This window comes from Panthera uncia (genome assembly GCF_023721935.1).
Source record: "Panthera uncia isolate 11264 chromosome A1 unlocalized genomic scaffold, Puncia_PCG_1.0 HiC_scaffold_16, whole genome shotgun sequence".
Classification (NCBI taxonomy): domain Eukaryota; kingdom Metazoa; phylum Chordata; class Mammalia; order Carnivora; family Felidae; genus Panthera; species Panthera uncia.
The window spans coordinates 49,308,652-49,324,819 of NW_026057576.1; the positions used below are offsets into that span (position 1 = coordinate 49,308,652).

At 34.3% G+C, this 16,168-nt stretch overlaps 1 protein-coding gene across 9 annotated transcripts in view; it reads right to left on the reverse strand.

Annotated features, from left to right (window-relative positions):
* Window positions 1-16,168, reverse strand: part of MYCBP2 (MYC binding protein 2) — a 283,512-nt gene that overhangs the window by 174,580 nt on the left and 92,764 nt on the right. For 7 of the 9 annotated variants that reach the window (XM_049647093.1, XM_049647092.1, XM_049647095.1 and 4 more), the window contains 3 exons: window positions 9,789-9,908; window positions 8,428-8,509; window positions 561-678 (listed from right to left, as the gene is read on the reverse strand). In XM_049647093.1, coding sequence (XP_049503050.1) covers window positions 561-678; window positions 8,428-8,509; window positions 9,789-9,908 — 320 coding nt within the window. Of the gene's footprint in view, window positions 1-560; window positions 679-8,427; window positions 8,510-9,768; window positions 9,909-11,415; window positions 16,047-16,168 lie in introns of those variants that run through there. The other 2 variants (XM_049647097.1, XM_049647098.1) reach the window with 2 other exon arrangements.

Sequence of the window (16,168 nt, forward strand, 5' to 3'; positions counted from 1 at the left end):
TCCTTGATCTCTATTATGACCAAACTATACAAAACTCTCAGAGCATTTTTCACTCTTTTGATGTTTTGGCAAAAAGAGAGAAACAAACAGGCAAACAGAGGGAAACAGAGAGAGAGAGAGAGAGAGAGAGAGAGGGGAGAGGAAAAAGGAAACTATAATTTTAAATAAATCTATTAAGAAAACTAGGCCTTTAAGAAGTGCTAAGTTAGAAACAGTTGTATAGGTTAAGAAAAATCAATCTGTGCAAGCTAGTTGGGAAATACGCTTCCAAATGATAGAATTAGCTCTACTGAATGTTTAAAGAATTTTGACCTGGAATAACCATGTCCAATTCTAATACATTGTTAAATTTAATAAATTCTAATGCTATCCTGGAGAAGAAAGTTATTTCAAAGTAACGTCATTCAGGTCTTGTGTGCGCTAGATGTAGAGACAGGAAATATGCATATGCAATAATTATAACACAAGAATTTCACTGAAACCAGAAAAAACAGCTAACACAGACAAATTGTAAGGCAATGGTACAATGCAATACTATTAATGCTTAAAAAATTCCTTACAGAAAAACTTCCAAATGTGAAGACCTGTCCATCCATTAAAAGTACTGCCGTGTGGTTGCTGCCTGCAGTAACTTGTGTGCTAGGGCCTGGCAGTGCTTGAACAAGGGTGGGACATCCCCTAGGTTAAAAAAAAAAAAAAAAATTAAGTCAATTTCTTACAGGCCTCAACTGAAATAAAAAGCAATAAATAAACATTGCAATAAGGAATCGAAGACATAAAAGGCACTAATAGTATATTTACTAAATACTTATTGAGGTACTATATGCCTGTTTCCACCTAGATCCACAAAGATGTAAAAGAGGTTATCACTGACTTCATAGAGATTATTAAAAAGATTTCCTAAATTTATTACTCTAATTATGGACACACAATCTCTGTCTTTTCTCAAAGACTGGTGCTACTTTTGCTTTTATAGCAAAAGTCATGTTATAAATATTTGTTGGATGAAATAAAAATCATACACAGCTTTAACAGGAACTATACAAAACAATCAATTTTATATTCTTTTTCCTACCTTTTTTTTACTGAGCTATAATTTTAGATTTTAATACAGTAGTTAATGAAATCAGAGTGGGATATGATGAGAGGCACTACAACAGTGGCTAGAAGCTTAAACTCTAGAGCTAGATGAGATGGCCAGGGTGTGAACCCTGGCTCCAACAGCATTGTGACCATGACTTTGAGCAAGTTACTCATCTTTTTTGTGTTTTAGTTTTCTCTTCTATAACATGGAGGATAGTACTAACTAGTACCTACCCCATAGGCCTCCTACGAACAATAAAGAAGTTTATATATATCAAGTGCTTGGCTCAGTGTCCAGCACACAGTTAACACTGAATAAATGACACCCTCATATCCACTGTATCCATCCTTGTCCCCATCCTTGTATCACTTTACTAACCATTTATTCACCATTTTTAGTAATCATTATCTGTAATTAGAATAATCACTGTAGAAACAGTTGACACATAATAGGAACTCTGTTTCAGACAATTATGATACTTCAAATTTTTTAAAAATTACATATAGTATTTTTTTAATGGTTATTCAGGCTCCAATGAAAACTGAGTTGGAAAGGGCGAGACTAGCACCTGGAAACCTAGTTATGAAAATTTCACAATAATCTGGATGAGTTATGATAAAGGCCTGAACTAAAAACAGTATGGATTCAAAGAAATGAATGAGTATGATAGCTGTGTAAGGAACGGAACTGACTAGACTTGGCAGGAAGGTTTCTGCTTAAGCAGCAAGGCAGATGGTGGTAACATTCACTCAAGCTATGAAAATGAATGAGAGATCTAGGAAGACAATTAGAGCAAAGAAGAGATCCTAATTTTCATCATGAGTTTTTTCTAACACTTCAGGTATGGACAGACAGAGGAAGAAGAGCTCACAGCAATCTAGCACATAACAAAGAGGAAGCATGAACTCTGGGAAAATGTGGCACGAAGACAGTTACTGGAGGAGAAAGTTTCAAGAAGGGGGATATAATGTACATGCTAAACACTCCAGAGACACAAACAAGTGACCATGGGATTTAGCAAGGAAAAAGTCTCTGGTGGAAATAGGCACACTACAGCAGATGAGGCATTAACAGTGGGGCCAGAGACTATGCAAAACCTCTTCAAGAATCTCTGCCCCAAAACAGAAAAAAGAAAGGAGAACCAACAGCTAAAGAGGAAATGAAGCTCAATGAGGCTTTGTTCCTTTTAAAAAGACAGAAATTTGTTTACAAGAGTGAGTAAAGATAAAAAGGCTAAAGATACAGTTTAGACAGGAGAATGAAACAGAACTAGATCCCTAGGGTAAAGGCTTCATAGCATGGACAAGAACAGGTCCTTCTTTCAAAGTAACATGAAAAGGAGCAAAGAAATAGTATGGATACAGGTAGGTGTGTAGAGTTGGTGGGCTGAAGAATTTTCTACCTAATGGTTTTTATTTTTGCAGTGATGTGAACAGAAGTCACATGCTGAGAGAAGAAGGAAATGGGTAAGCAGAGAATATGAAGATTACAAAAAAGGGATGGTAAAGGGAACAAATAAATATCTAGACCAGGAGTTTTAACTCAGATCCAAAGGATTTCTAGAAAGCCTATGAGTGAACTTCAGGACATCCGTGAACCTCCTAAATTTATAAGCCAACTTTTTTTTTTTTAATTTTTCTTAACGGTTTTTTTTTGAGAGACATAGAAACAGAGCGCGAGCAGAGGAGGAGGAGGAGAGACAGTGAGGGAGACACAGAATCCAAAGCAGACTCCAGGCTCTGAGCTGTCAGCACAGAGCCTGGTGCAGGGTTTGAACTCACAAACCGTGAGATCATGACCTAAGCCGAAGTCAGGCAATTAACTGACTGAGCCACTCAGGTGCCCCATAAGCCAACTTTTATGTATATATTCTTATACCTACTGTTCTGAAGAGAGATCCCATATCTTTCATCAAATTCAAGAGATGTTAAACCAAATAGTCCCAAACCACAAAACAGAACAATTACTGCCCATTGTAGAAGACATGGTTGAATCTGGAAATCATTTAACAATCTGCACATATATGGTGATTTACGTTTTTCCAGAAGTCTAAGTTAGATATGGAAAATATGGATAGATTGATTCATGCAGGAAGTTTTGCCATGCCCTATTATCAAGACCAAGAGGGCAAAAAAACTGAGGTTGCTGGTAAGAGTATAAGTGAAAAGAATCCATAACAATCTCTAAGTTGGGTAGAAAATAAAGTAAAAAAGGTCAGAGAGTAAAAATGTAGAGGGTAGTGGGGAATGAAGTACTGATAAAGTCAAAGGCCAAGTAAAGTAAAGCTATCATCAGACTATGAGCTTTTTATAAACTTAGGAATTCAGAGTTGGAGCTGTGCTTGATCCAAGATGGGTCTTGGAAATAACCACCATGAATGTGGAAGTAAAGTTTACTAGATACAAGGTGCCAAGATAGGTATAGTGTATGGGACCATTCTCATGGATACTGAAGTCACTCATGAATGGGACAAGACTCAGAGACAGAAAACACTGTGAACCAGATACTAAATTTTCAGTGAATGAAAGGCAATGACTGAACGGTAGGTAATAAAAGGGAGTACAACAGAATGATCTTGCCTCAAAAGAGTGGTAGTTTTTTGACTTGAGGATGGAGTAACATGGCCAAGAATAGTAGTGAAAGGTAAATCATTTTCAACTCTGAGCTATAGAGACTTTTGCCAAAAAGACAACTGTCCATTCAAAGGGTTATATGGTAAACTAATACTCTCTAACAGAAATGTCCACTAACAAAGAATGAAGGGGACGTTCTTATATCTGTTAACTTATCTGCAATTTTGCAAAGCACTTTCGCATAAACTGTATAACTGATTATCAAAATAACTCTATAGGTAGATCTGAAGAGCTCAAAGCATCTTCCCAAGAGCCGGTAGCAGACCTTCTAATACATAGTCTTTGAACTCTTTCCATAATATTAGTGAGCCCATTTATTGTTTTGAAAACACAAGAACAGAAAAGAAAGATCATGTGTGTATGTTTGTATGCACGTGTGCACACTAGGCATTTCACATACACTGAATTGATTCTTCCACAATCCTATGGGATATTTAAACTAAGGTCTAGTAAACTGCAGTCAGTCACATAGTTGGTAGGAGATGAAGATTTCAACCTTGTCTAAATGGTTCCAGATACTATGATTGGGTAATAAATATACTAATACAGAATGCAGTCAGGATAGCAAGAAAAAGATGAAACTCAAAAATACTATAAGAATGATCAAAATTCTACTGGAAAACAGAGAATTAAAGTATCTAAACTATATAATCTCTTTGCAAATATCCAGGTTTAAGTTTACTGTAAATGGTTTAAGAAGAATACAGAATTCAGACATTTAGAAGCATCCTGAACAAAATAAACAAACTAAAAAGAGGGTTAGTAGACTCATGGCAGGAGTGAATATAGAAAAGCTCTCACAAACTTTCTGACATTCACTTTAAAAAGCAGCAGCTAACAGCACTGAGCACCTACTATGGACTAGGCCCTATACTAAGTGACAGGCATTACCCTCCTGAATTCTCACAACAACCTTCTGAAGGAAATGTACTTACTCCAATTAAACAGAGAAAGAAATTGAGACAAAGGAAAGTTAAGAAACGTGGCCACGGTCATATAGGCACCAAGTGATAGAATCAGGACCCAAACTGGAGAATGAACTCAGTCATTCTGCCAAGACAACACATTAAATAAAGAGACTATCAATAACATTTTTATTAATCTTTACCACAATGCACACTACAATATTTACTTTGCTTTAACCACACATAATCAATGTGTGCTATACAATAAATTCCAGTTAAAAGAACTTGATTACTATAAACTTTTAAAAATAACCCCCAACTATGTACTTTATTTCAACTAAATACCTATAAATGTTTTCTTTGTGGTAGTTAACATGTATGCTATAGGGGCTCTGTTCCTCCTGGGACTGTTCTTCCATAGAAGTGGCTAATTCATCTCTGAATCAATACCACAGGTCTTGTGTCCTGCCTTCCAAGTCCCACATGGGCCCAAACAAACAGGGTAACTAGAGTGGTTACAATAGAAAGTTTTGACTAATTTCTGTTTAACACACCAGGCACAGTGTGTAGGCATTGTTTCACTGGGTTACCCAGTTTAGCTCTTCCCACACCACATGTTACAACCTTCCAGTTACAACTCAATCAATGGAGCCAGGAATGAAAATGTACCTGTGGGGAAAGAACCATTTTGAGCAGTGAAAGCAAACTCCATCAGAGTTAAATCTTAAGAAACTCTGATATTTTGTCAACACTTAAACCTATCATATTTTTTGTGAAGATGATAAATTCAAGCTATTCAAAAATTCTCAGCAAACTGCTATAATATTATCACCTGAGCAAGTCACTGAAAATCAAGGGATGGTGCTCACTGATAAAATCAGGTCTACAAGACAATGTTTTTAGGTAACCTCTCATTTTAAAAGCTGACAAGAGCACCTTCTCTTTCAACAACCATTACACCTCAATGTAGTGTAGCAGAATCTTGTGCTTATGCTGTTCCTTCTACATATTTCACAGTTAATTGGGGCTGTGACTTGATTATAATCATGATTTTCACTGTTTCCCTCCCACTCAGTCAAGACCATGAAATACAGCTATTTGCCAATTATTTTCTGTGGAATGGCATCCAAGTATAAAGTATGACTTGTGAAGAAATGCCATCTTGCTGCACATGATTGATGGTCCATCATGTCTAACTATAATGCACCCTTCTCAGCTTATATCATGACTACAAAATAAACACCAGTTCAATAACAGCGATGATGATGATGATGATGATGATGACAAACCGTCTTCTTCTGTGTCATGAGCCCCAATAAAGAACAGAAAAGTTGCCGAGTTCTTCCCCAGTCAAGTTACAACCCTGACTCAGTCTCTGCATATCACTGATGTCATCCAACTATAAAGCAAAACATCTGTTGCCTTCTAACACCTGTGATAGTAACTGTTCAACCCTGCAAGACACTGATATTTTATCATGTCCAATGTCCAATATCCAAATGCTATATCCAGTGACACTTGATGAACTGATTCTGCCAAAGACCTTTTGCTGTCTTTCCAAGCACAATATTTGTCATTAAGACTGTGATAGTTTTTATGCTGACTACACTAGAATTAAATAAAAGAAAAAAAGTTGTGATAGTTTTACAGATCTTTTGACAAGAGTATCAAATATATGTTACACTTGTGTTTTTAATGAGAAATTAAACTCAATGACACCTTAATCATCTCTTCTCATTAGCAACAACATTCATCAAAGTAACTAAGGACACTACATTTCATACCCATTTTGTGTGCACTGCAAATGGATCTGACCTTGCTGTCTAAGGATAGACAGTGGTTCTTAATCATGATACATATTAGAATCTGGAGAGCTCTTAAGAAAAAACTCTTGATCCTATCCACCACTGCCCTTGCCACCTCCATCCACCTCCCACCCTACCCCCACCTCCCAACACACACTTCTTGAGTATAGAATACAGAGGTAGGATACAAGCATGGGATTTTTAAAGTTCCCTAGGTAATTCCAATGTGCAGCCAGGATTAAGAATCACTGGGCTTTACCATATAAACAGCAATAATCACATCTTTGCCACAGTAATGGAGTAATTTGAGAAATAAAATGAAAATCCTGGATTTTATTTAATGACTAGCATAATTCACTAATTGTGAATGAGAAACCATATAGGTCCCGTTGATTCTGGCAGATACCTTATAACCACAAGGGAGAATGAGGCAGAGTAAAGATTCAAAAAAGAAAGAAGGTTCTTTTGGCAAAATGAATTGGTAAGTCAAGTCTGGCCTGAAACTACCGTATATATATCTCCAGACTTGATCAATAAGTCTCGCTTCAATGGTGGGGCAGCCATGTACATGAATCACTCAGATCTCTGACAACCTGCTCTGGGGAGCACAGCTGAGTGACAGCCTCAGACGATGTCCCTTTGGCTCCATGAGGCCATTCTTCCCCAGGGATGCTTCCAGCCTGTGTCTAAGCATGAAGAAGGTATAATACTGGGCCCTCCTGCCCAATCTGGGGCTCCTCCAAAGGCAACCTCAGCTTGAGGACACCCCAATGCCTGTCTGAAACTCTCAGAACTGCACTTCAATCTAGACACTTCCTACTCTATCCTTCTTCCCCCTTTTCCTTTCACAGGGGTCAGACCTATATATGTGTGTTTGACAGTTCTCTCTGCTCTTTCCCCTTTTATCCTCCACCGGAGTTTTCTCCCAATGAACCCTTTGCACATCTAATCCTGTCTTAGCAACTTCTTCTTGGAAGACCTGAACTAATAAAGATGGATTTTCTACACTTTTGACCAAAAGCTCTCTCACTATATTAAGCAGAATATGGATTCAGCTGCTATAATGAAAGCCAAAGTAATAGGGGCTTAAACATGATAGTTCATTTCTCTCAGGTAAGTATCTATTTTACTGTAAGGAGCTGATATGGCAGTTCAATGTTATCAGGAACCGAGACTATTTCTATCTTGTAGCTCTGCTTTTCTTAATATATGGCTTCCAATTTATGATCACTATAATGACTTCTCCAGCTCCTGCCACCACACATGGACTCCAGGCAGCAAGCTGGGAGGGAAGAACAGGAGACGGAAGAGTACCCTCTCTTCCCTTTAACAGCATGATTCCAAAGCTGCACAAATCACTTTAATTCACAAGGCCATATCCTGCTGCAATGGAGGTAGGCAAATGAAGTCTTTAGCTGCATGGTCATGTCACCAACTAAAATTCTACTATCAAATGAAGTAGGGAAGAATGAGTATCAGGTGACATCTGGTAGTCTCCACCACAATCAGTTCTTCACTATGCTGGGTAAGCCAAAGCAGTTTCTCTGAGAGACCACAGGTTTTGTTTGAAAATTATTCAAACGCTTGAATGACTTCATGTTAATATTAGACCAAGATTTCAAAACAGACAACATCAAGGAATATGAATACATCTATTGCTTATTTTTTTAAATGCACTTTGGGGATATTCATTGCCTTTTCTATTGTCATGAACAACTTTTAAAAAGATAATAATTATTAAAAATATACTAGGATTTTGTGATAATCATAGCCACTCTTATATTTTAAATGTATAAAATGTAAATCAACTTTTCTCCTGGAACTACAAAATCGTTTAGCCCCACAAAAGCACTCAACCACAAAATCAAGATCTACCGATAATTTATGGGCCACATTTTGCAAAACAGTGGTATAAAAATACAATTTCAAGTGTAGAGATATATATTTAGAAAGAAAAAAGAAAAGTTAAAAAAAAAAGTATCTTCAAACAAAAAGAGTACCTGGAATTGACATCTCCATGTCCTAGCTGCCCGTGCTGCCCATATCCAAATGTGTAGACATCTCCATTTTCCATTAAAACCACTGAAACCAATATACAGAGCTTTATGTTTTTTCATCATATGCAGTTTATATTTTTATCACAATACTGAAAGCAGTATAATATTCACTAAAATAGAAAGCTATTAAAAATGGGTAACTGACATCAACTGATGAATAAAGAATATGTGCTATACATATATAATGGAATATTACTCAGCCATAAAAAAGAATGAAATCTTGCCATTTGCAACAACGTGGATGGAGCTAAAGAGTATAATGCTAAGCGAAATAAGTCAGTCAGAGAAAGACAAATACCATATGATTTCACTCACATGTGGAATTTAAGAAACAAATGAACAAAGGGAAATGAGAGAGAGAGAAATCAAGAAACAGACTCTTAACTCCAGAGAACAAACTGATGGCTACCAGAGGAGAGGTGGGTGGAAGGATGGGTGAAATAGGTGATGGGGGTTAAGAGGTGCACTTGTCATACGAGCACCACGTGATTAAAGTAAAAACTTTAAAAAAATGGATAACTGAATCACAATTTATATTTAATAAGATAACATAATTTTAGTTCTGTAAAATATTTTTGTAGGTTATAAAAATGCATAATGTTTTTCTTAAAACATTTAAAATTTTTATAAAGGCCCTTTAATAACATTAATATTTAATAAGGAATAGGTTTGGACCAACTGTAAAACCTTTTTAATAATGAGTAGAAAATTCCACAGAAAATATTGTTCTCTTACATCTAGGATGATTATAGGTAGCAGATGAGTTTGAGCTTTGTACAATCATGCACAACATCAATGAAATGTCAGAACTTTAATTATCTGTCAATGCCTTATCAAATAAGGAAATATATTTAGTACCAAAGAAATAATTTAACATTTTTTATTTTTATTAAGGTTGAATAGTACAATCTAGGCAATACAGGTCACATGTCAATAATTTACTAAGAACTTAATGATTTTCTACATTTTAAAAAAATAAAGAAATTTGTTGATACACATTTTTCATCGAACAGTAACAAAACATGGGATTAGGTTATAAAAAACAGGCTCCTAGAGTCCAGAGAGATTTTAGAGATTATTTCATCTTCAGGAGTTTCATTAATTGAATTATAACACAAGTCCATCAGAAGACAGATTTTAAAAGAGAGTCTGTAATAAATAAAAAGTTTTTATAGATTTGAGAGAAACTGCCAAACTACTGCTTTTAACACACACTTAATAGACTACATTTGTCAAAACTAAGCAAATAAGTTACTTAGCACAATTGTAAAAATGCATTTATACCCTAAAGTTCCAGCTGCTACCTGAATGATGAAATCCACAGCTGACTTGTACCGCCCGGAGCTCACAGTCAAATCGCACGGAGCCTGGAGGATATGTTGTGATTTTGCTTGCATCCTTTTCTCCTCGTTCTCCACTTCCATCTGTAAGTGTTATAATTTGTAATTAAGCCATTATTCATCTTCAAAATAAGATTTTAAATCAGTTTACTATGGAAGAACAAGAGAAAAATGTTAAGAGAAACAAGCAAGAAGAATCTGCAGCTGTTAGAAGGGATAGATCAAGAATCTACCTGCAAAGAAGCAATTTTGAAAAGATATACTACATACTTCTGTTTGCAAATATCACTAAATCAATAAAAACAGAGATAAGATCTAGTTATGGATAAAACCTATTAAGCTAGTCAGTTATGCAATGTAAATGGGTCATAAAATTACACACATAACAAAATTCTAAATAGTTTACATGGGAAATTTTAGTTTGCTTAAAAATAACTGCATGCAAAGTCATTTAACAATTATTTTAAACAGTGATAGTGTTAGTACTAGCCATTTAAAAAAATATTCCTAGTCAACTTGCAAATGACTTATATTTCCCAAACATCTTAGAAGGCTAACCTGTCCATCAGTACTGCTACAGACTCAATTGAACTTTAAAAAATTTATAAAGACCAACAAGCTTTATCCAATATACTGTAATCTAATGGCTGACTCTTATTCATCTTTCCTGCCCCACTTTGCCCCTCAGCCATTCTACTTTGTGGTCTTCTTCTGGCCCCCAATGCCACTCTCACCCAAACCTTTCTGTTTCATTTCTTCTTTCCTCCTCCCTCCTTTATATAATTTCCTCCCCTAAACTTGCTTCAGGCCTTCTTCTCTCCATCTAGTTTTTACATTTGACTTTGAATATTCTGGCATTCTGACCATAAAATAAAAACCACATTCCAGAATATAAAACTTTAGTTTGGAATGTGTAAATAAGGGAGGCAATTCTGTTTTTCCTAATCTAAGACTACACATCACTAAAATATGACCTCTATATCATCAAGATTCAAATTCCTTGTACACGGAATACATCTAGTTCTGGAAGGAATTTCAAAAGGCTGATTAGTCTAAACCACTCTCTTGTGGTATAGCAACATTAAACAAGTGTGTATAATATGCAGATACACATGTGGATCCACAGACACACATTTTTAACTAAATCTGAATTTTTATTGACCACTTTAAAATGCCAGACAGAATAACATCAAACCATTTTATGTTCAATGTTATCCTTTCTTTTTAATCTAATATTTCTAACTTTTAGTAATAATCCAGTTAAGACAAGATTAGCCTAAATTATGACTTCTCTTTTTATAACTAAACAACTTTCTATCATTTCAAAAAGCTTTAAACTCTTTACAACACTAGGACAGTAAAACCTCACTAATTCGGAATAACACAGAATGGGTTGGCTCAGATGACTTACTAAAAAGGTCTTAATCATAGAATATTTGGGTAAAAATTCAGTTTTAATACTTTCAAGCAGTACAGATTATGGATGAAACTAAAGGCTACAATAAATAAAATGTGGTTACCTACATTATAATTCAAAATAGGCCTATATTACATAAAAATGTACCATAAACATAAAAGTCCTTTAACATACAAGAATTAATTGCTGGACCCAGAGGCTGAAGGCACGCTGAAGGAATCCTTCATTTCTTGAGCCCTTGGTTTGAAAAGCTAGTGATTTTAGACAGGTTTCCCCTTATAAGTATGACCCTGAAAATTCAGAGGAAGAAATTATTTTGAATTTTTTACTCAAAGAAGATAACAAATACTGCATCTGAAGTATAATAAATTCTGAATTAGTGAGAGGTTTTACTATAATAGGATAAAGAATGTGATTCCTCTTTTGCTAAATTATCTAATGTGGGTTTGCCAAATCAAATCTGCAAGAATGAATGGGCTAAAAAGAAAAAAAAAAAAACACCACAACATTTTGTTTCACTCTGTCCAAAATGGAATACAATCTTAGTTCAGAGACTCCTCATCTTGGAAAGACAGGAAAGACAGGGCCTAAACAAAAGGAGTAAGTATCTTCTAAAAACCAATTTAAATAAGATAACAGATGTATAGAAATTTTACTGCTTTATCTCAATTGGTTAAAAATATCTAATTATTAAAACCAAATCTAATTTAATAGAGAAAACAAACTGTGTTCATATGATTTTGCCAGACTTAACTAAATTCAATATTACAAGTGTCATTCTACTTTATATAGATGTATTGAAGCTTAATTAGAAGATTCTACCTTTGAGTTTAGCATTTTGCCCTCTCCCTTGAGTCAGAGATTAATATAGACACAAATTCCACTATAGACACATAGCATCAGGGAAGGAGGGAAAAAAAAGCCTAGTAATTTACTGATTAAAATCACAGTGATTAAAAGAGTAGTAGTTGTTATTTAAAGGTAAAAAAAATACCAGAAACATTTTGTTCAAGTTTATCTAAACAAACCTGTATCTAACTATTGAAAATAATCTCAATTATTACAGATGGTGAAAACATCACAAGTAAAAAAACAGAGATGAAGTTCTTGATCATTATCAGCAGTAGTGGCAGAATTTTTAAAATATATATCTGCATCTGGTATTTGATGTCAGTCAAAAAAATTAAATATGCTTCTAATAATTTAGAAATTTATAGGTTATCAAAGAAAAAAAAGGTACCTGATGAGTAGCCAAAAATTCAGTGTCAATTCAAGAATCAGCAAGTGAAATTCAGCAAGATTAATTCTGCTCAAGCTCCTTATTTAGTAAAGTGTTAATAAGCAGCAATAAAATTAATCTCACATTTGTAGGAAAAATAATTAGGTCTGAATATTCTTATAATTGGCCATTTAGGTAGAAGCATATCTGCATTTTCCCCTAATATGAGTGTGTTCATAGATATGTGATATTGAAACTATAATAGCTATAAAGTTTGGACAGGTATGTATCTAAAGTAATATATATATATATACATGTATATGTATATATATATATATATACATACACACACACACACACACACACACACTCTACACTATTTACGCATATTTGTGCACATACATAGAGAAAAGGAGATTCAGGAATTAAAGGACTTTAACTCTTAATTTTAATCTTTATTTAATCTCCACTTTTTTGGGTAATCTTAGAGCCATGCATATCACAAAATGTATCACAGAATACTGTGAGTACTTTGAGCAAAATCACTAAAATTAAACATCAAAGCAATTACCAACTACAATTTGCTATCTACTTGCTCTGTGCTTAAACACTGAAAATTTAAATAGCACAGTGGAGAAGTGCTTTTGGGCACTGAAGCCTAAGAGACTTCGACTGGAATCCTGGCCGTACTATTTGCTAGTATGAGGACAACAGGACACTGGGCCTTCTTTAAGTCTTAGCTTTCCCATCTATAAAAAAGCAATAATGATACATTACCTCACAAGGTCCTTATGAGGATTAAGTGAAATAATATATAAAAAGCGCTCAATCAATATTTACTATTGTTCCTTTTTAAAAATCAATACAATAATCCAATGATATCAGTATTGTGACTCCATTTTACAGCTGGGAAAACCAAGGCTTAGAAGGGTTAAGTAACCAGTCAAAAGTAATAAACAGTAGAGCAGTTTTGGAGTTTGATCGAAAATAAGGCTCATGTGTTTTACCACCACCAAATGGCTGACATCTTCAATCTTTTATAAAAATCAACTAATTAATTACATAATTAACAAATCTCAAATCTGTGCCTTTTGGATAATTCTAAAAGAGAAAGCAAAGAATTCAATTCAAAGAATTAAAGCTAGTATTCATGGAGGATTTCTAATGGCAAGGAATATATATGTATATACAAACATACATAAAATCAGGAATTATCAATCCTATTTTTAAATAAGGAAAACTAAAGCCAAAGCAATTATAAAATTTATGAACAGCCATATATCCTAATTAATGACAAATCTGGGATTAAAACTGAGGCCTGATTCAAAAGTTACAAGGGTTACACCATGCCTTTCTAAACAGAAAATAGGTGTAAAATACACACAGATGTTTATCAGCGAGCCTTCGGATTTTCACATTGGTCACTTCAAGCCAGATTTCAAGACTGATCTCCAGAACAATTCAGATGTTCCTAACTAGGAGTACTACAAAAAAATGTTTTTCTACGTAAGGGACTAAAGAGCTGAAACAAATGTTAATCCAGGTATCTGTTTGAAATACGATCATATAGAAACAAATTACTCTGTTTTATGGATCATATGTTAGACTTATTAGCATATAACAAGCCTTATATACTCTAGTTTGACTCTAGTCAAAATTTCCCTGGAACAGGATGGATTCTGTAACCTTCTCTGAATTCCTTTCAATCAGGCAGAAGCTCTCCAATTTTCCATCTTAGAACTCATTCCTGTTAACAATGAATCCACACTTGTTAACCTCCACATGCCCATAAAAAAGTCATAGTCTAGGCAATTTTACCTATTACCATCCTATAGTTTGTACCACCAATGTATTTAAAGGTAAGATAGGACACACCAATTAATATAGTGAATTTCTCCGTGGAAGACAAACAGGGTAAGGAAAAAGAGAAAAATATACGTATTAAAAGACTGTGACTGTGGTTCTATATAGCAAGAGTAAAAGCAGTGTATGGTGAGGTGATTAAATGACAGGGACAGTGGGACTAATGGCACAAAGGAAGGGAGGATTTGTGGGTGTACAGGAATTAGTGGTAAGTCAATACTCTACATAAAACAGCACCATTTGATATTACTTACTTACACTTTAAATTCATTTTGGTGGTAAAGAGATGAAACTGTTTCAGTTATAAAACCATAAAACCTGATAAAAAACATATATGCATACACACAACTGGCTGTATACTGTAATACTACAAGTAGATCCTTCTGAAGAGGTTGCTACAAATACGCAGTCTGGTTATAAAATAAACCTGCAGCAGTTAAGATGGAACTATTGTTGAGTAATTTGTATAGTTAATCAATGAGACATTGTAATAAGTCTGTTTTGAATCTATAACCCTAGTCTTCATTTGGCATTTCATCTTCAAATTCTGCAAAATAAAGATGTTTGGCCATAAGATAGCAACATGGAGCTGAAAAATTTTAAACTGTTTCATGAAATGTGAACATTTAACTTCAGGTAAAGTGCTGGAAAAATTGCACTTTCCAATAACTGGGGGTTAAAAAAAAAAAAGACACGGAGAAAATCCATTCCAATAGTGGTGTAGTATAAAATATGAGATCAGAGATTCTGGCAATAAGATAGTTTACATAGTAAGTACATGGTAAATAGTGTTCCATTGATGTAAATATTTATGGCATTATTAGAGCACTCAGTAAATAAAACAATCACAAATTTTACTATGGTTAATCACATTAGATTTAAAATATTCTCAATTTTAATTTCTGTAGAATGTATCTTAAATAGTGCTCTACCTGTGCTTTGGCTAACAACAGGGGTTTTGTTTGTTTTGTTTGGTGGTTTTGCTTTGAGTGGCAAACTGATAAACCAAGAGAGGCAAATGTAAATAAAGTGAATTATAATATATTGCATGTGAAAGTTTAAAAATAAAATTAGTCTATAATTGTTTTGTAGCAAAGGAAAAAACGAGACACAAAACAGAGTAATTTGTCTATATGGATCACATGTTTTAAAACTTTCTCTTCTATTTTGCAGGGTGTATCTTGGGCATTTAAGAAAACAGCAACTATTAGTTATACTTGTCACATGCCATGATTCAAGGCAGAATTTATATATAAATTTATAAAGTCTCTGCATTAAATTCTTTCTTGACCTTGTAGTTTAAAAGACCCATAGCTGTAGTTTAAACAAAAATAAGCTTTTAAAAAAAATATTTCTAATTAATGCAGAATGATGAGCTCTCAAAGAATTACACAGAAATAGATTCCTAGTCACTCACAGACTTGTTTATTAGACTTCTGACAGTTTTCAAGGACTAGAACAGGCCTACATAACTCACTCTTTGCTTACATGTATCACCATTTTTGTGTGCATTGTGAATATAAACTTTAATGTTAAAACAATGGAAAAGCTTAATAGCAGTCAACTCTCTATCACTTTATACACTGAATTTAGTAATTTTGTTAATTCTAAAGCACACTGCATTTTTAAGAAAAGGACTATAAAATGTCAGATAGCAGTCATCTAAGAGCAGATAATAAAAGATAAAAAATAGAAAGAAATCATTATTTTTCCACTTTCCCTTAACTTTATGAAATTTGAAAAGAAATGGGAAAGAAAAAGATACACCATAAAATGTCTTCTTTATTAAAGTTAACAAATAAAAAGAAAGAAGATTGACAGTCATTGACAAACAGTACAACTTTC